This window comes from Mustela nivalis (genome assembly GCF_964662115.1).
Source record: "Mustela nivalis genome assembly, chromosome: 19".
NCBI classification, from domain to species: domain Eukaryota; kingdom Metazoa; phylum Chordata; class Mammalia; order Carnivora; family Mustelidae; genus Mustela; species Mustela nivalis.
Window position 1 is genome coordinate 4,488,224 of NC_139038.1, and position 20,978 is coordinate 4,509,201.

The 20,978-nt window shown below is 45.8% G+C and overlaps 2 protein-coding genes across 2 annotated transcripts in view; one reads left to right on the forward strand and one right to left on the reverse strand.

Moving 5' to 3' along the window:
* The window catches only part of RBAK (RB associated KRAB zinc finger), an 813,856-nt gene that overhangs the window by 643,049 nt on the left and 149,829 nt on the right, over nucleotides 1–20,978 (reverse strand). The window lies entirely within an intron of this gene.
* LOC309854220 (speedy protein E4-like) lies at nucleotides 6,412–12,174 on the forward strand (the record flags this gene model as incomplete). The annotated part of the gene is made up of 6 exons (XM_082713052.1): nucleotides 6,412–6,526; nucleotides 7,022–7,219; nucleotides 8,082–8,140; nucleotides 8,625–8,710; nucleotides 11,759–11,927; nucleotides 12,112–12,174. 6 exons carry the CDS (start codon nucleotides 6,412–6,414, stop codon nucleotides 12,172–12,174), a joined length of 690 nt encoding a protein of 229 aa, XP_082569178.1.

The window sequence follows — 20,978 nt, forward strand, 5'->3', positions numbered from 1 at the left end:
ATGGTGGAATTCATGAGAGGTGACCACACTTCCCCTAGGCCCGAGACTGGAAAACCTCCAGGCACATTTTCTGTGTTCTTTTCCATTTTCGGCAGGTAAAGGAAGGAAGCTATGCTGAGCACCTTGGGGAAGACAGGCAGAGCCCCCGCCTGCCCCGTCTATTGGGTCCTGGCCTCCAGCTCTTGTCTCCCCCATAGGCACTGACCTGCTCACCTGAAGACTGAGACAACCTCCTGCCTCTCTGTCCACTCTGGTTCTCTGCCTGTGAACTCTGGCTGTCATCCCCCCCTCCCCCTCACCACCCAACTCTGTTCCTGCAACTCACAGACATCCTGGGCACCCCAGGACCCCTGCCACATACCTCAGGCTAGATAACTCTCTGGGCGGTGAACTGGAAGCTCTTGGGGGCTCACTCCTCTCTCCAAATGACTAAAACCTGTCATTTCATATATTCATATATTTCCCCCTCCTAGAAACTTCTTTAAGCAGGGAAGGCAAATCTGAACCCTGTGATTCTGTCTGGGCCAGATCTGCACCATTTTTTTATTTTTTAAAGATTTTATTTGTTTATTTGACAGACAGAGATCACAAATAGGCAGAGAGGCAGGTAGAGAGGGGGGGGGGGGAGCCGGCTCCCTGGTGAGCAGAGAACCTGACATGGGGCTCAATCCCAGGACCCTGGGATCTTGACCTGAGCCAAAGACAGGGGCTTTAACCCACTGGGCCACCCAGGCGCCCCTGGACCTGTACCTTTTAAAAATATATACATATTATTTATTTATTTGACAGAGAAAGGGCACAAGCAGGGGGAGCAGCAGAGGGAGAGGGAGAAGCAGACTCCCCGCTAAGCAGGGAGCCTAATGCTGGAGCAAGGAGTCCCACATCGGGCTCCTTGCTCCGCAGGGAGCCTGCTTCTCCCTCTGACTCTTCCTTCCACTCTGTCTGCCTGTGCTCGCTCTCACTCACTCTCTCTCTGACAAATACATAAAAATTAAAAAAAAAAAAAAAAACCTGAACCAAAGGCAGACACTTAACCGACTGAGCTACACAGGTGCCCCAGATCTATACCTTTTAATGTGGCTTCATTAAGATCTCTTCATTTATTAGTATTTAAAATATAAAGCTTTCTCTTTTTGTATTTGTATTAAGTACAAATATTTCCCCCATTTTGTCATTGACCTTTTGAACTTAATGTTTTACTTTTATTTTCTGCCATATGGACATAATGTTTTTAAAGACTTTTATTTATTTATTCATCAGAGAGAGAGAGAGAGAGGCAGAGGCAAAAGGAGAAGCAGCCTCCTTGCTAAACAGGGAGCCCTGATGTGGAACTCGATCCCAGGACTCTGGGACTATGATGTGAGCCAAAGGCAGATGCTTAACCATGCAAGCCCCCCAGATGACCCTCACTTTCTCTTCCTACTTTTCTTCTGTTTTGACACCATACTTGAAGAAGCCTTTCCAGCCCTTAATTTTCTAAGTAATTGCCTGTGTTGGCTCCTGTTTCTCTTTAACACATCAATTTTATGAAGATCTCTGGCAGCCATCCTCAAGATTTGTGAATCATTCTTCTCTTAAAGTCTTTCATCCATTTTTTTGCCCCCAAACTAGCACATTCACGGTGACCAGGAAATGTCAGAGGCTAAGAAAGCTCAAGTTTCCAATCTGTAAGAAAGAACTAGTTCTTCTTTGAAGCCTCGGGACATGGCTTGCTTTAATGGAAGGGGCCACAGAAGTGTGAGGGAAGTGACGGAATCTGAATTCCCTCTTATGCAAAATACTGGTTGGATGGGTTTACAGGGAAGCTGCAACAAAGTAAGACAACCCAGGGGCCTTAACAACAGAGATGAATTGTCTCCAAGTTCTGGAGGCTGGGAGGCTGAGATCCAGGTGTGGGCAGACCTAGTTCTTTGGGGGGGGGGGTGCGGGGGCTCGGTCCCATCCTCTCTCCTTGGCTTGTAGACGACTGTCCCCTCTCTATGTATCATCACACTCTCTTCTCTCTACCTGGGAGTCTCTGTATCCAAATTTTCCTTTTTTTTTTTTTTTTAAGAGTTATATATTTACTTTAGAGAGAGAGTGCATGAGCAATGGGCGGGCAGTGGGGGAGACAGAGAGAGAGAGAGAGAAAAAGAAGCAGAATCCCTGCTGAGTGCCGTGCCTAGCTTGGGGCTCATGACCTTGAGAACATGATCTCCACCCTAAGGCTTCATTTTACCTTCATTTTCCTCCGTAGAGACCCACCACCAAAAAAGAAAGAAAATAAAAAGAAGAAGAAAACATCACGTTCTGAGGTACCAGGGGTTAGGACTTCAACACACGAAGAGGGGGAAGGGGGCTTGGACGGGAGCACACAATTTTACCCCTAGACTTTGCGTCCCTGGTCTTGTCCAGTTTGCTTCCTCACTGCCTTGGTTATGTTAACATGGGCAGAACGCTTACAGGTCATCTTATCTATGTATTTTCTTTTATAGGTTGAAGAGATGGGACCCTGAAGGCAGGAGGATTTGCACAAGGGTATGTGCTGCTTTGTAAAAAAACCATTACTTTCCCATTCTCACCGCCCCCATTTTATTTTATTTTATTTTATTTTATTTTATTTTATTTTATTTTATTTCATTTATTTATTTGACAGAGAGAGATCACAAGTAGACAGAGAGGCAGACAGAGAGAGAGAGAGAGAGAGGGAAGCATGCTCCCTTCTGAGCAGAGAGCCTGACACGGACCTTCATCCCAGGACCCTGAGATCATGACCTGAGCCGAAGGCAGCGGCTTAACCCACTGAGCCACCCAGGCGCCCTCACCGCCCCCATCTTTTAGACAAGCATATTATAACTACTGGCTTATGTTCTCCAGATTGTCTACCAACAGGAGTCTGAGCAGATGGAGAAGGGACATCGTGAAGAGGACAGAGGACTTGAATCAGAGCAGCCGAGGTGAATCCTGGGGTTTTGCTTCAGTCTTTAGCGCATCACATCCCTTGTTCTAAAAAACAAATCCCAGAGGTGCCTAGGTGGCAGTGGGTTAAAGCCTCTGCCTTCAGCTCGGGTCATGGTCTCAGTATCCTGGGATCGAGCCCCGCATCGGGCTCTCTGCTCGGTGGGGAGCCTGCCTCCCCACCCCTCTCTCTCTGCCTGCGTCTCTGCCTACTGGTGATGTCTGTCAAATAAAGAAATAAAACCTTTAAGAATAAATAACTAAATAACAAATCCCAGACTTCTGTTTTGTTATGGCGGGGGTAGACTCAGGTCTGATGGATGAAAACATCAGGAATGGAAATCTGAATGCAAATAGGCTTCCTAGAGATTGAACTTCTGCAGCCACGAGTCACGTGTCCTTCCTGGGGCAGTGTGGGACCCGCAGGAGGTCCAGGACCCATGGAGGCTGTGCAGGAACCCCAAGGCCACCTGCAGGCTCTCTGAGACGTCATCCAAATGTGAAGGTTAACAATTGCAAACAAAGGTAGCAGTGGGTCCCTGCACCTTGGATCAACTACTTTATAAAAATTTCAATTTTATTGAGGTGTAACTGACATATAAAACCATACGATTTAAAGTGTACATCATTATGATGTACGCAGTGAAGGGATTCTAACCACCTAGTTAATTAACACATCCATGACCTCACCTACTGACCTTTTTGAATGTTGAGAACATGTCAGTTCTACTCTCCTGGTAAATTTCATTTATGTGCTGTGTTGTGTGTGGTTACTGTGTCTGATATGAGATCTGTAGACTTCATCTTCTCACTGAAAAGTTTTCTTCTTTTTACCAGCCTCTCCCTAGTTTCTCCACCTTCCCCACCCCTGGCAACCTCCTTTTTTTTTTTTAACCTTCTGTTATTCTGAGTTTGACTTTTTGTTGTTTTTTAAGATTTCCCATATAAATGTTACCAAGAGTATCTGTCTTTCTACGTCAGTCTTATTTCATTCCACATAATGCCCTCAAGGTCCATCCATGTTGTCACTTTTTTTTTTTTAACCTTCAGTTTCTCTGAGTTTGACTTATGTTGTTTTTGAAGATTTCCCATATAAATGTTACCAACAGTATTTGTCTTTCTACATCAGTCTTATTTCATTCCACATAATGCCCTCAGGGTCCATCCATGTTGTCACGAATGGCAGGATTTCCTACTTTCTCACCTCTATACAAATACCAATCTACAGCTCCCTGTGTATGGACCTCACATCCTCTTTATGCACGCCTCCGTTGATGGACACCAGGGTAGTTTTCCTATCTTGGTCTTGTGAGTAATGCTGCAATGAACACAGGAGGGCAGATATTTCTTTAATATCCTGTTTTCATTTCCTTTGGTTGTATCCCTGGCCATAAGAGTGCCAGATTATATGGTACTTCTGTTTTTTTGGGTTTGTTCGTTTGGTTTTTTAAAATCTTTGGAGAAACCTCCATATTGTTTTCTGGGTGAACTGGTTTGACTTTATTTATGCTTGCACTGAGCTCCTTAGCTATCCGTAAGTTTGATCGAAGTGCAAAATAAAACTTGAGGCACATCCCGAATTAAAGATGTGTTTCTCATCCAAGTTCAAACAATGGATCGAAAGCAAGGCTTACCCAAAATGTGGACACAATACTGGCGTCCATCAACAGATGGATGGATAAACTGAAAATGATATGTATGTATCACTGTTCTTCTATGATTGTGAAAGGAACATGTAAAATGCAAACATACACACACACAGAATGGATATTATTCATCTTTAAAAAGGAAGGAATTCTGTCACACACTATAACACAAAGGAGCTTGGAAGACATTTTGTTGAATGAAATAAATCAGAAACATACGCATAAAATACTGCATGATTCTACTGATAGGAGCTATCTGAAATAGCCCAATCTCTAGAGACAGAAAGTGGAATGGTGCTTGCCAGGGGCTGGGGGAGGGGAGAAGGGGGAGTTCTCCTTCAGTGGGTGCAGAGTTTCAGTTTCAGGGAAGACGAAAAAGTTCTGGAGAAGGATGGTCCTGATGGTCGCACAGAGACCCGAAAGTGCATACTGCTACCAAATCATACCCTCAAAAGTGGTTAAAATGGTAAATTTTCAGTCCTGTTATTTTAACACAGAAGGAGAGAGTGAGCAAGATTCAGATGCACAGGTGAGAAGCAGAGGTAGGAGGGAGGAGGTTGGGAAGAAGCTTCCTCTGATGTTAATGGACAGCTGGCCAAGACCTCCGTGACGGCGTCTGTGCTACCACATGCTTCCCACCTTCTTGGTTAAACAGATTCTGCCTTAAATGGGAGATTTTTCCATCTAGCCTTTTTGTGCATGTGGCATTTTGTTCATAAAATACACAAGTGGTCCTGAAGTTTCTGGGTCGAGAGTGATACACGGGCTTACAAATTTCAGATGCAGATTAGAGCTGATTAATTGCGATCAAGGGGCAGGTTTTGGGTGGTCCAGGGACTTCTTAAGTTGTAGACACCGTCTGAAGTGTGTGAGAACACAGGTACAGTTATCTACCGGTTCAGGTTCCCAAAATGTCTCTTGGGCTCAGAGATGGTTCAGAGGAGAGCGTGAGTGCTCCCCCACCACTGAACACCCACCCCCAACACAATGTCAGTAAAACATGGAGAAGAAGTCTACCAAATTAAGCGATTTAAACTAACATTTTTTAAAAAAAATTATTTATTTATTTGTCAGAGAGAGAGAGGGAGAGGGAGCGAGTGAGCACAGGCAGAGAGGCAGGCAGAGCCAGAGGGAGAAGCAGGCTCCCCGCCGAGCCAGGAGCCTGATGTGGGACTCAATTCCAGGAAGAGGATCGTGACCTGAGCCGAAGGCAGCCGCTTAACCAACTGAGCCACCCAGGTGTCCCTTAAACTAACTTTTAATTCCAACAAGTCCATGTACCTGGAACCTTCTTGACATACTTATGTCTGTCTTGTAAGTTCTTACGTTTCGGCCCATCCCAAATTCCCTTGTCTCTTTCCTCCTTCTCCCACCAGATTGTGCCCTGAATTAGGAATAGGAAGGATGGAGAGAGCCCAACATGTGCCAAGAGAGGAGAGAGCCGGGCATCTGCTGGAGAGGAGTAGAGTGATCCAGACCCCTCGAGGACAGTTTTGGAGGATGGTCCAAGGCTGGGTCGGTGGCTGGAAACAGCCCTTACCTCGAGATCCCAAACTGGACACCAGTGTGGCAGTTACGTGTTTCCCTTCAAACTGGTTGCCAGGCTGGAATGACCTGTGACATCAGAGGTTTCCCACCTTCCTGATTGGAAGGACCAGATTCCATGGTGCTTGGCAGCAGAGGAGGACAACTGTACCTTCACAGACCTTTTTGCCACTCCTGGCTTTGCCCCAGCTTGGAGAAGGGACCACGGGCTTGGGTTCAGTCGGAATTTGCTCAGAACAGGGTCTAAGGTTTCTGGGAGGACAGAAAGAGCTAGGGAGAAATCATGGCTGATGATCAACCTAATCAACCGCATTCCCAGTCTGAGGACCAGAGTCCCCAGCCTAGCACCTCAGGGTACCCCTTCAATGTGGTGGATGATGAAATCCCAGGACCATCAGGTGAGAAAGGAGGAAGAGGAAGGGACTTGAGAGGCTTGGCTAGTAAAGAGGAATGGGTACAAAAGTCAGGAAGGAGTGTCTGAGTAGGGTGTGTGTGACAGGAGAGATCCAGAAAGCCGGGGATTGGAGAAGGAAAGTATAGGAGTTGGGGACAAAACTGTAAGCATGGAAGGAATACCCAAGAAGCAGGGAAAGAGGGTTAGGAGATGAGGTCCAAAGAGGAGGTAAAGGAAGAGAGGAAATGATGTCATTATTCCCAGGGGAGAAGTTATCTACAATGAAATTTTGAGGATGGGGGTGGTGAAACAGTGCCAAAGATGAATGGGGACAGATGTGTATCAACAAAGGAGAAAGATGGAAACATGGTTGGGGAGATGTCAATTGTCAGGAAGGCTGGAGAGAATGAAGGGGAAGTTGGGGTTTTTGGAGGGGGAGAAGGGGTGGCTGAATTCCAAAGACAAAAGCCTTATACTGTAGCCTGGTTTCTTCACTCAGCCCCCTGGGTAGACCCCCGCCCCATGCCCGAGTCCCCCACAAGGAAGAGAGGAAGGGATGAGTCAGATGAGGAGACAGGCTCTGGCGCTGAGGACATCTGGGTCGTGGAGTCACTGTGTGGCCTCAAGATGAAGTTGAAGAGACAACGGGTGTCTTCAGTGCTCCCTGAACACCACGAGGTCTTCAAAAAGTTGCTTGGAAAGAAGATCTCCTCCAACCCTCTTCCATTTTCTCTTTAAATTCAAGAAGCTTCCAATGGAAAAGAATTCTCTGAAGGTTGGTGAGCTCTCCATCCTTGGAGGACTCCATAATGATCCGTCACTGGGGACACATAAAAATGACAGAGGATTAGGTGAGACTTGGAGAAAGGTCTGTACTTGGGATGAGAAAGCTTGGTTTCAGTTACACTCCTGAGATGTCTTAGTTCTTATTGGACTTTTGCTTTTTTTTTTTTTAATATTTTATTTATTTAATTGACAGAGAGAGAGAGAGAGAGAGAGAGAGAGATATCACAAGCAGGCAGAGGCAGACAGAAAAACAGGGGGAAAGCAGGCTCCCCGTTGAGGAGAGAGCCTGATGTGGGGCTACATCCCAGAACCCTGGGATCATGACGTGAGCCGAAGCAGAAGCTTTAAGCCATGGAGCCACCCAGGTTCCCCTTATTGGCCTTTTAACTCTAAATGTCTTTGGCTGTGTGTGTGGAGTTGGGCAGGGGGTGTGGAAATGACATGCCATCTTTAGACCCTTATGTCACTGTGGGATGAGAAAATGACAGGGAATGACTGTGGTCTCCGCAGTGGCATGTCCATGCATGATGAGACAGCGTCCCTGTTGACCTCCCATCCAATCTTACAGGTGTGCTCCTTCAGCCTCCCCACGCCAGAAGCCACCAAATTTCCCTGGGAGGTGACAGGTTTTTGCTCCCTTTTGCCCATCAGCCTCACCGCTGGCCACATCCTGGAACTTCTCCAGGAGAGGCATCATTCTCCTCTTTGCCCTGGAACGCTCCCACAGTAACCCCATTCTGCTTGTCAACCTGACCTATACCCTCTTTTCACAGAGGATCCTGTCATTCAAAAATTTCTGGCCTGGGACAAAAATCTGAGCGTATCCGACAAGGTATCATTGTTCTCCACTCAGATGTGTTCTTGCTCCAACATCTGTCCTGGGGCAGGGCGATGCCTCCAAAACCCTGTCTCCAACCTCATCCTGCCAACACTTCCCGCTGGGGACCTCGTGGTTTCCTGCAGGTCCTCTGGGACCTGAGTCCCAGGCGTGCCCCTCTGTCTGTTGCCACCTTAAGTCCCTTCTCTCTCAGCTCTTGGGTGGGGCACCCCTTGGCTCCAGCTTCTCAGAGACCCTCCAGAGGCCGGCTGTCCTGAAGACAAGCCCTCAGACCAGCACAGCTTGCTATCCTGGGAGCACCATCAACTCTTCCCTTGACTTCTTTGGTTTGCAACCAACCTGTTGACACCAAATAAGCAAATTCACCCAGTCCGTCAAAGCGGGAGAACCTGCTCCAGCCTCATGTCCCCATCCCCCACTGGTTTTCCTCGCCCAGGATGTCACCTCTCTCTGACACTGTGTCTCCTCTTGCCACCAGTATCTCCTGTCTATGGTCATAGCTTACTTCAGCCGTGCTGGCCTCTTCTCCTGGCAGTACCAGCGAATCCATTTCTTCATAGCCCTGTGAGTATTTTTGTCTCATCCCGCAGTACAATTCGCTACCTGGGTGGATGGAGGGGGAAATTGGGACCCTAAACTTTCATCTCCTTTTTTTTAAAACCATTTGTAACCGTTTATTAAACTACTTTTTTAGAAAAACTGTTGACCCCGTGTGTAAAAACCATAGGATTATAGTATAGTGTTTTTTTAGACTGTTCCTTGTAAACACAAACATCCGTGACGTCAGCCAGGAGAAGCAAACAGAAGACCCTTCTAAGAGGACAGAAGGAAGGAACGGACACGGCCCTGCCCTGAGCAAACAGACTAGCGAAGCAGCCGGTCCTGATCCTCCGTCTGTCCCCTTCCCACCGCGATACCAAGAGTAATTGTTTTCCTCCTAAGCATTCCCATCACAAATGCCTCGATTCACGCCCCCAAGACATAGCACAGATCTGTTGTGAATGCTTCCGCGGGTGTGTCTTACAACACTGTCCCGAAGCCTGTGGGCGCTAGGTGCATGAAGTCCTTCAAAGTTCTGGTCTCCGCCTCCACTCTCCAGGGCCAGTGGTGTTCTGGGTCAAGGCCAGGCTTCCGAGCTTGGATCCAAACCTTTCGTCTTCGTCCGACTTGCTCATCCCCTTGGTGTTTCCACCTTCTAAGGACACTTCCCTCTGTTCCTATATTGCGTTTTCTGTCTAGGTAATTTTGCACCTATACCTGAGGAAAACGACTTGTCCTCAAGGTCAACTTCAACTCCCAAATCTTCAGATGCTCCCCCCTTCCCTGCCCCGCCAACCTCCCTGACTTCTGCACCGCAGCAGCACTTCTGTTAAAATCCGAGTGTCATGGAGATTCTGGACTATGGTTATTGCCTATCCACTCACCGCTCCACCCCCCTGTCCCCTTCCCCAACCCATTAGACTCGATGCCTGCAGGACTTGTCAACATATTACCACACTCTCAAAGACACTGCACAATTCCTTCTGTTTTGCATAGGTTTAAGTTATGTTGGGAATAGGAGGTGATCAGTATTGCACTTGAACTTAAAAAAGGCATTATTTATTCATTCAACAAATACATATAGAGTATACGTTATGGACCAAGGACATGAGGCAATGGGAAGAGAGGTTCAAGAAGTGCGTGTTGAATTCATGCACCCATGAACCCAATCCTGTATTAGTCATTTGGTAGGAAAGTCATGGTTACAGAATAGAACAGGGTCAGCTCCTGGCCATGGGAGATGTATATGGCCTTGCTCTATGGGAAGACAGGTTTGTGCACAAACTCGCTAAAGGGAAGGGGTGGGTGTGGGTGTCCCCCCACAGGACATGCCCTCAGGCTTCCCATTGAGTTCCCTCTCCATCCTCAACTGGGAGAAGTCTCTGCCCAGCCATGCCTTCTTTTTTTTTTTAATTTTAAATTTTAAATTTTTTATAAACATATATTTTTATCCCCAGGGGTAGAGGTCTGTGAATCACCAGGTTTACACACTTCATAGCACTCACCAAAGCACATACCCTCCCCAATGTCCTGAATCCCACCTCCTTCTCCCAACCCCCTCCCCCCAGCAACCCTCTGTTTCTTTTGTGAGATTAACAGTCACTTATGGTTTGTCTCCCTTCCAATTCCATCTTGTTTCATTGATTCTTCTTCTACCCACTTAAGCCCCCATGTTGCATCACCACTTCCTCATATCAGGGAGATCATATCATAGTTGTCTTTCTCTGCTTGACTTATTTCGCTAAGCATGATATGCTCTAGTTCCATCCATGTTGTCACAAATGGCAAGATTTCATTTCTTTTGATGGCTGCATAGTATTCCATTGTGTATATATACCACATCCTCTTGATCCATTCATCTGTTCATGGACATTTAGGTTCTTTCCATAGTTTGACTATTGTGGACATTGCTGCTATAAACATTCGGGTGCACGTGCCCCTTTGGATCACTACGTTTGTATCTTTAGGGTAAATACCCAGTAGTGCAATTGCTGGGTCATAGGGCAGTTCTATTTTCAACATTTTGAGGAACCTCCATGCTGTTTTCCAGAGTGGCTGCACCAGCTTGCATTCCCACCAACAGTGTAGGAGGGTTCCCCTTTCTCCGCATCCTCGCCAGCATCTGTCATTTCCTGACTTATTGATTTTAGCTATTCTGACTGGCGTGAGGTGGTATCTCATTGTGGTTTTGATTTGTATTTCCCTGATGCCGAGTGATATGGAGCACTTTTTCATGTGTCTGTTGGCCCTCTGGATGTCTTCTTTGCAGAAATGTCTGTTCATGTCCTCTGCCCATTTCTTGATTGGATTATTTGTTCTTTGGGTGTTGAGTTTGCTAAGTTCTTTATAGATTCTGGACACTAGTCCTTTATCTGATATGTCGTTTGCAAATATCTTCTCCCATTCTGTCAGTTGTCTTTTGATTTTGTTAACTGTTTCCTTTGCTGTGCAAAAGCTTTTGATCCTGATGAAATCCCAGTAGTTCATTTTTGCCCTTGCTTCCCTTGCCTTTGGCCTTGTTCCTAGGAAGATGTTGCTGCGGCTGAGGTCGAAGAGGTTGCTGCCTGTGTTCTCCTCAAGGATTTTGATGGATTCCTTTCGCACATTGAGGTCCTTCATCCATTTCGAGTCTATTTTCGTGTGTGGTGTAAGGAAATGGTCCAATTTCATTTTTCTGCATGTGGCTGTCCAATTTTCCCAGCACCATTTATTGAAGAGGCTGTCTTTTTTCCATTGGACAGTCTTTCCTGCTTTGTCGAAGATTAGTTGACTGTAGAGTTGAGGGTCTATTTCTGGGCGCTCTATTCTGTTCCATTGATCTATGTGTCTGTTTTTGTGCCAGTACCATGCTGTCTTGATGACAGCTTTGTAATAGAGCTTGAAATCCGGAATTGTGATGCCACCAACTTTGGCTTTCTTTTTCAATATCCCTTTGCCCTCTTGATGACTGAGTGGCACTCTGTGACACTGGGTAATAAGCAACCTATGTCCTTGCTGGGAAGCTGAGCTCAGGTGGGGGAGGGGCATCCTTCCCGTCCTGCTCCTGACCAGCCACCTGATGTCTCTCTCCAGCTACCTGGCCAGTGATATGGAAGAGGATAACCAGGCCCCCAAACAGGCCATCTTTTCATTCCTCTATGGGAAGAACCGGTCCCAGCGACCCTTGTTCCACAAACTGAGATTCCAATTTATACGATCCATGAACTGGAGGACCAGGGTGTCCCGAGAAGAGTGTGAAGAGGTAGGTTGGCTGGAGGGATTTAGGGTGTGGGGCCCAATGGGAGAGAGAGGAGGTGCAGCAAGGGACATGGGGATTTGGGACCAGAAAGAATTAAGGGTCTGGACGACAGGAGGGAGCAGGTCGGGGGTCGCGGGGGCAGGGCCCATCTGGAAGTTGTGTTCTCATGGGGCCGCTTGTCTTCTAGATCCAGGCTTTTGATCCAGACCTGTGGGTGTGGGGGCGAGACCGCCTGACTCTGATGCCCTAGGTCTCCTAGGGCCACGGAGGCCTGAGGTCATCGGCCTAAGGGAAGTAGGTTACTGTCCTCATGGGTCCAGGCACAATGATTTCTTGTGTAATGAGGAGATCTGAGGAATCCAGTAGCTGAGCCCACACTCATCTCCCTAGCCCCACACGTCAGCCTTCCATGCACTATGAGGTGGAAGCCGTACACGCACTCAGGTCCCAGCCACGAGCTGACAACCCCACAGAGCCATGACTCAGGGAGACGTGTGGAAAACCTTAAGGACCTCAGGAAAACCAGTTTGTCACAGAGGCATGGACTTGGCTGAAATAATTCCATGGAAACCAACTGGGCCCAGATGATAGCTCTGAGGAAATGTTGACTTTCTGTGAAAAGGGAGCAAGTTTCCAATTTTTTCCCCTACATTGTGTTTTTAATTTCTCTTTCATGCCTCAGAGATATGAACTCTGGGGATTTATTTACAACAAAGTAAATGTCTAACAATAGGACATTGGATGGAACAGTCTATGTATCCAATAATAAAAGATCAATATGGACTAGCTGTGTGTTCATCCACATTTGCTTGCGAACACATTGCTTATGTCAGATGGCATCTGTGAGTCCTTTGTGTCCCCTGCCCACTTCTGGACGAGTCTCTCATCTCGTTCCATTACATCTTTCCCCTCAGGTTCACAGTCAAGGAGTTTGTCAGAATGAGTGAACCTTCAGAAATACTAGTTTCAGGGTGCCTGGGTGGCTCAGTGGGTTAAAGCCTCTGCCTTCAGCTTAGGTCATGATCCCAGGGTCCTGGGATCGCGCACCACATCGGGCTCTCTGCTCAGCCAGGAGCCTGCTTCCCCGTCTCTCTCTGCCTGCCTCTCTGCCTACGTGTGATCTTTCTGTCAAATAAATAAAATCTTAAAAAAAAAAAAAAGAAATACTAGTTTTAGCATAGCTTAATGTGATCAGCACATAGAGTTATAGATTTGGGTAGAGGATTAAGTAAAGATTTGGTTTAAATCATGTGAACTAGTTCTCAATCCATTCGAGCTCCCACAAAAAAGTTCTACATGGCTTTGAGCAACAGACATTTATTTCTCATGGTTTGGAGGCTGGAAGTCTGCGAGCAGGGTGCCGGACCCTTTACAAGGTTGCAGACTAAGTGGGTTCTGAGTTATGTCACTGGGGTCTCTTTCATCAGAGCACTACTGCCATTGTTGAGGCACCCCCCCGTCGTGGCCAAATCATCCCAAAGACCTCATCTTACAGCACCATCACCTTGTGGGTTAGGATCTCAAGGTACAAATTTGAGGGAGGTGAAGAGACAAACATTAGACCATGCAGCACTGACCAAATTTAGGACTAGGTGTTATGGTTAAACATTAGGATCTAGGGTTAGAATGGAGGATTAGGTGGTCTCATGATTCATGATGTTGATGTTTGCAGTATGGTTCTTTGTTCAGACATTAAGTAGCAAAAAAGGACCAAGGTGAGTTTCAGGTCGAAAGCAACATTCTCTCAAGTTTGTTAGTTTGTTTTGTTGTTGTTGTGGTTTTGTTTTTGTTTTATTTTTAAAGATTTTATTTGTCAGAGACAGAGAGAGAACACAGGCAGGGGAGTAGCAGGCAGAGGGAGAAGCAGGCTCCTCATTTGAGCAAGGAGCCTGATGTGGAACTCATTCCCGGTTACCTGAGCCAAAGGCAGACGCTCAACCGCTTGAGCCACCCAGGCCACCCTCTAGTTTGCTTTACTCCCTGAGCAGAATCACCTAGAGTCCTGGCTATCAAGCAGATAACCGGGTGTGACCTTAGGCTCATGAAAAAATTTGGGGGGTCAGGGTCACCAAAGTCCAAGAGTCATAACTGAAAATGAATTGGGGTTTAGAATGAAGGATTAGAGATAAAGTTGGATTTATGAATTAGTCTAAATTCTGGTTAGAACTGACCAAGATGTCTGGAGCGTTGACTCCTTGTGATCTGACTTCCTCTCTTTCTCTCAATTTCAGATCCCTGAGCCCCGGGGAGACGCAGGTTTACAGCAGGAAATCAATCTAGACACTAACAACAGGCATGAGGAAGGAAGAGAGGAGTCTCTTGTGCAGATAATCTAGAAGAACCCAAGACCTTATAAAATTAGCTAAAGGGAATTTTCATATTGTACTCCGAGGAGCTGCGAGTACCTATAGGAGACCAGAGAAGGACAATAAGAAACCAGGCCTTTGTTCAGGATCCACCCTTTCCTGGGGTGGTACCAAAAATTATGTCAGATTTTTTAAAATTCAAATCTCGTTTGAGGTAGGAGTTCGAGATCCTGTTTTTTATGCATTGGGACACAAACAAGGAGGAGATTACTTCAAAAATATAAAACGAGAGACAAAGGATTATCATAACCTAATATTACGCCATGAATTTCATTGGTATATTTTGAAAATGTTGTCCTTAGAACTATTTTATTTATTTTTATATTTTATATTTATGTATTTATAAAAGTTCTGAAATAGTCATAGTTTTCAAAACATGTTCCTACAAAGTTTTGTGATGAGATTACCCCTGTAGATAAAATATTGTTGACATATTCGGCATAGGTTTTTGTGTTTTTACTATAGCTATATATCAATTACACTTATAACTAGGTAGGTGATTCCCTCAAGTTGTTATTACTGTAAATGTTTATTTGACATGTAGTCTTCATTATTAAATTGTGGGAATCAGTTGTAATTCTTTTACTTGGCTGGATGACACGTTTGTAAGTTGTTTTATGTTATTTTAGATTATTAAAGAGGACACTGCAATGTGTCTCTTGAGGAAACATAATAAAGATAAAAGTCTTCATCTTCGTGGTGTTTGTGGTCATCTCAATGGTCTTACAGTTCACTGTCCAATGATACTCTTTCTTAATGGGGTTGTGATTATTCAGCCATACTTCTTACCTTTGAAAAATAAGTGTAAGTTTTTTTTTAATGAGGATGTGAGGTTTTTTTTTTCAGATTTTATTTATTTATTGGACAGAGAGAGATCACAAGTAGGCAGAGAGGCAGGCAGAAAGAGACAGGGGAAGCAGGCTCCCCTCTGTACAGAGAACCGGATGCAGATGCGGGCGGTCTCGATCCCAGGGCCCTGAGATCATGACCTAAGCCGAAAGCAGACATTTAACCCACTGAGCCACCCAAAGGCCCCAAGTGCAAGTTACCTTTTATGTAGAAAAAAAAAAAAAAGAAGGGGCGCCTGGGTGGCTCAGTGGGTTAAAGCCTCTGCTTTCGGCTCAGGTCATGATCCCAGGGTCCTGGGATCGAGCCCCTCATCGGGCTCTCTGCTTGGCGGGGAGCCTGCTTCCTCCTCTCTCTCTACCTCCCTCTCTGCCTACTTGTGATCTCTCTCTGTTGAATAAATAAAATCTTAAAAAAAAAAAAGAAGATAAAGTGAACACTGAGCTTGTGTCTTAAAGCAAGAAACAAGGCAAAGATATTGAGGCAGGAAAAGGGAAAGAAGGAAGATAGAGCTATGGGGACCTAGATAATCTGAAATTCACAACAAAGGCAACGTGCCTCAGTGAGATTATGCATTTTAGGCGATGATCCATGGCAAGCAGACCCACAGGTGCAAGGGAGCACCCTTCTTTGGAAGAAGGAAAATCTACAGAATGGGATGAAATAGAACAACTGGAAAGAAATGAGGCTTTGGGAGAACTTTCTGAGAAACACAGTAAGATAGGAGGAGCTAAAGCTGTCAAATAACAGAGGCATGGAGAAGAAAGAGTTAATGGCAGGAATCCTGAATATTGGAGGAAACCATCTTGGGAGATGGTAGCACCAGAGAATACTGGGGCTGTCTCAAATACCAAGCTTCAGTGTCCGCGGGAAGCATCCCATGGATGTCTTGGCACATAGATGCATATCACCCGTCATGAAGCTCACCTGAGCTTGGTGACCAGAGTTTTTATAGGGGTTTCATTATGCAAGTGTGATTAACTCCATCATTGGCCATACCTCGAACACAGTCTCCAACTCTCTTACTTCCCGTAGAGATTGGGCTGATATCAAGTGGTTCAAAGCCCCACCCCTGTTGGGGTTCCTGGTATGGCTGGCCCTATCCTGACTCATCTCACCAGCACAAACTCAAGTTTGGTCCACGGGGCCCAGTGTGAGTAACAAACACTCCTATCACTCAGGATACCAAAGATGTAGAGGTTCTCTCCCAGGGAGCAAGGAAGTAGAGGTATCTGAAAAATTATTTATACAACACACTGGCTACGGTAGGAGATTGGCAAAACTCAGGTGGTCAGGGAAGGTAACAGTTTGGGGACAGATCTATCACAGGAGATGTTGGAGAAGTTGAACAAATAAGGATTGAAATAATGGGGGTCCTCATGGGGATTTGGAATAGCTTGGGAGATGTGAGATATTTAGGAGATGAACACAGCACTCTAGAGGAACAAAAGCAATGGAGTAAAGAGAAACCAAAGGGAAAATTGTGTGTGTGTGTGTGTTGGGGTTGGGGTGCAGTTCTGATAAATGAGATGAACTCCTAAGCCTGGAGCAATTTCAGAAAGTGAAACCACCAAGGTCAGAAGAGCCACACGGACATCAGCATCTGATTACAGCAGCTCAAGGAGAGGGATGGCATTCAGAATTGGGACACAGTTGATGGACTGGGAACAGCAGAGGCTAGATTCTGCAGACACGGAAACAAAGAGGAGAAACAGTATGGCAGCTTGGAAACAGATATAACATATGAGACACCTAGGACTTAAAATGTATATTTAAGAAGCTTTAGGTCTCTGCAAGGTGGCAGGTAAAGGCAGATTAGGAAACAACTCAAATGAGGAAAGACCTGAATGTAAAGGCACAAGAAACAGGACGGTGGATGCACATAATAAAGCAGTAAACAACAGGCAAGAAAGCAAACAGTCCGGTGACTGATGCCAGGTGAGAACTGGGAGTGCTTGGGAACACTGGAGCAGAACATGGTGGTTTCAGCCTGGACACCTAGAGAAACTGAGATCAGGACGAATCCAGTTGAAGAGAAGGGGGAGCCGGGCTGCTGAGAAGGGGGTGAAGCTTAAGAGACTTGGAGGATAAAGAGAGGGACCAGCTGAGAAAGTGGGAGAGGCTAGAGGCCACCGAAGGCTGAGAAGGAATACGGATCCAGGGAGGTGGTTCGGAAGTGTGAGCTGATGGCAGAAGCACGTGTGGCTCCCAGAGCACAGAAGAGTCAGAGCAGCCAAGCTTCTGGAACCGGAAAGCATCCAGGGCTATAGGTGGCCGCTGAGGGGAGGTCAGGAGGCAGCAACAGCAAAGTTCAGCCACACAGCAGAGGAGCAGCGGGCTTGTCCTGAGAAGCAGGAGTGATGGAAGAAGTCCAGTGCCTGGAGATGGAAAAGTAGGAGAGTGGTGGGGATCAGGGGTGTGATGTGGCTCAGTCAGTGAAGCAGCTGCCTCGGCTCAGGTCATGATCTCAGGGTCCTGGGATCGAGCCCCGCATGGGGCTCTCTGCTCAGCAGGGAGCCTGCTTACCCCCACCCTCCACCTGCCTCTCTGCCTACTTGGGATCTCTCTCTGTCTGTGTCAAATAACTAAGACTGAGTGACAAACAAGGAGGAGCTGCTTTGTGAAGGGGAAACACGGAGAAAACTAGAAAGAAATAGGAGCAGGGACTCAGGAAGAGTCCCGCGGGCAACTCCGGGGCGCCTGTCTCAGGAGCTACTCCCATTCTCTCAGCTTCTCCCTCAGCAGGCAGCCACGTTCCCTCTACCGCTACTCTCATCCTAGATAAGGCGGGATTGTCTTTTTCTTTTCAGTTTTTCCCTTTATTTCTCCTTTCCTTCCTTTCTCTTTTACTTCCCTCTCTCTTCCTTTTCCCTTCCCTACCTTTCCCTCCCCTCCCCTTGCCTTTTTTCTTTTTAAGTGTGGCTTTTTCGAGACGTCCCCGAACTTGTAGGCTCTTGAACTCCTTCTGTTTTGCATAGGTTTAAGTTATGTTGGGACTAGGAGGTGATCAGTATTGCACTTGAACATGAGAAAAAGCATCATTTATTCATTCAACAAATACATATAACGTACACCTTATGGACCAAGGACATGAGGCAATGGGAAGAGAGGTTCAAGAAGTGCGTGTTGAAGTAATGCACCTAATGAACCCAGTCCTGTATTAGTCATTTGGTAGGAAAGTCATGGTTACAGAATAGAACAGGGTCAGCTCCTGCCCATGGGAGATGTATATGGCCTTGCTCTATGGGAAGACAGGTTTGTGCACAAACTAGCTAAAGGGAAGGGGTGGGTGTGGGTGTTCCCCCACAGGACATGCCCTCAGGCTTCCCATTGAGTTCCCTCTCCATCCTCAAGCTGGGAGAAATCTCTGCCCAGCATGCCATCTTTTTTTTTTTTTTTTTAATTTTTTATAAACATATATTTTTATCCCCAGGGGTACAGGTCTGTGAATCACCAGGTTTACACACTTCACAGCACTCACCAAAGCACATACCCTCCCCAATGTCCATAATCCCACCCCCTTCTCCCAACCCCCCTCCCCCCAGCAACCCTCAGTTTGTTTTCTGAGATTAAGAGTCACTTATGATTTGTCTCCCTCCCAATTCCATCTTGTTTCATTGATTCCTCTTCTACCCACTTAAGCCCCCATGTTGCATCACCACTTCCTCATATCAGGGAGATCATATGATAGTTGTCTTTCTCTGCTTGACTTATTTCGCTAAGCATGATACGCTCTAGTTCCATCCAGAGGTGTGAAAAAGACACTTCCACGGAAGAAAAAGGCAACCTACAGGATGGGGAAAATATCTGGCAATCATGTTTCTGGTAAAGCCTCATTCTAGAATACAGAGAGAACTCTTCAAACCCACCCAACAACAGAAACCAACAAGATTCAAAATGGGCCAAGGACTGGAACAGACATTTCACAAAGACGACACACACGTGTCCAAGGAGCATGTGGGAAGATGATCAACGTCACCAGCCATTAGGGAAATCAAATCAAAGCCACAGTGAGTTACCACCTCCCGTCCCTTAGCATGGCTACTACCAAAATGCCTACAAATAACACGTGTTGGAGAATTCGGAACCCTCGTGCACTGCGCAGGAATGCAAACTGTGGGAGCCACTACACCCAGGAGAGCTCCTCAAAAATTAAAAATAAAGCTGGCATTAATTTCCCATATGATCCAGCAAGTCCACTTTTGGAGACACGCTTAAAACAATCAGAAGTAAGGTCTTAGAGAGGAATTTATACACCCATGCTGCATCATTCCCAATAGCGAAAATGCAAAAGTGACCCAAGTGTCCATTGACAGATAAAGAGACAAGCAGAATGCAGGCCACACATACAATGCAAGCAATATTCGGACTTAAAAAGAAGATTCTGGCATCTGTTCCAACATGGATAGACTCTGAAGACACGATGCTCAGAGAAACAAACCAGTGACAAAAAGACAAACACTGGATGAGTCCACTTAGGTGCTGAGAATAGTCACAATCAGAGCGACAGAGAGGACAACACTTGCAGGGGACAGGGGGAGTTGAGGCATTACTCTGTAATGGGGATGCAGCTTCAGTTTTACAAGATGAGAAGTGTTCTCGAGACGGATGGTTGGTGGTGGTTGCACAAGCACATGAAAGTACTTCATACCCGTGAGCTGTATGTTTTCAAGGTAAAATGGTAAATTTCATGTTACATGTAACTTATCACAATTAAAAAAAAAAGGAAGAAAAAAACTGAAGTAGTGTCTACCTGCATTTCCCTAGTCCCGAAACTTCTAGAGCTCTGCAGTCATCCCCTCCGTAAAGAAAAGAGTGAAATGGGATTATTAGTTAAGTATATTCACACGAGCTATCAGGAATTCCTCTCTCAAAAACTGAAATATTTAAAAACATCTAGAATCATCAGCTAATTGCGGAAAACGGTGTGAATTAAAGATAGGTGTCAAGGTGAGCAGCTAAACTATGACAGAACCAATTTCATAAAGGAAACAACTTCTATTGATTTGTATTTTTCAATAAATTTAGCAGGACACGGTTTCCAAAAAATGAGAACATTCTCCAAAAAATAGCCAGCAGAGATTACTTAGAAATTAAAGATCAAATTGTTGAATCTTTTTAAAAACCCCCAAGTAAGAGACTTACGTAACAAATGGGACACAGAATATCTAATTTAGGAATTGTCTCCGATAACAAGAAATTGAAATGATGAAATAAAGCTTGAGATACAAAAGCCAGATCGAACAGATTCCACTTTCAGAAAGAGAAAACTAGAAGGACGAACACAAAGAATCAAAGGCAGAACAAAAAATGATACGTGAGCTGAAGAATCACACAAGCCTTCATGTCACAAGGGGCCATTCAATTTGCAAACAAGAATACTGGGGGGGGGGGGCAGAATACAGATCTACAAATTTCCCAATAAAATGCCCCACACCAAAAAAATGGAGGAAAAAAAATGCCTAAAAAGGTACAGTGGGGGGAAAAACACCACTGACCCTGGAACCTGCCATTCTACTTCTCACCTGAGAAAAACCCTTGGACAACTGTCCACGGCTTGTGAAAGAAAAAGAATTTCAAACCCAGAACTGTATGCCAAACCAAGCTATCGTTTCGGCCTCCAGATATCAGAATCTTGCGAGAAAGCAGGACAACTGATTATCACAGGAGACACTTTCCTCAAAATGTTCAAGATATCCTCTGCCGGAAGCAAGCGAGAGGGCCACCCCAGTGGGCCAAGGGGATGCTGGAGCCTCCTGAAGGGGGTGTTTCCGATGCCACTGCTGCAAGCGGTGGTGCTCCGGACTGCCGACACACGACTCCTGTTTCAGAAGAAAAGTAC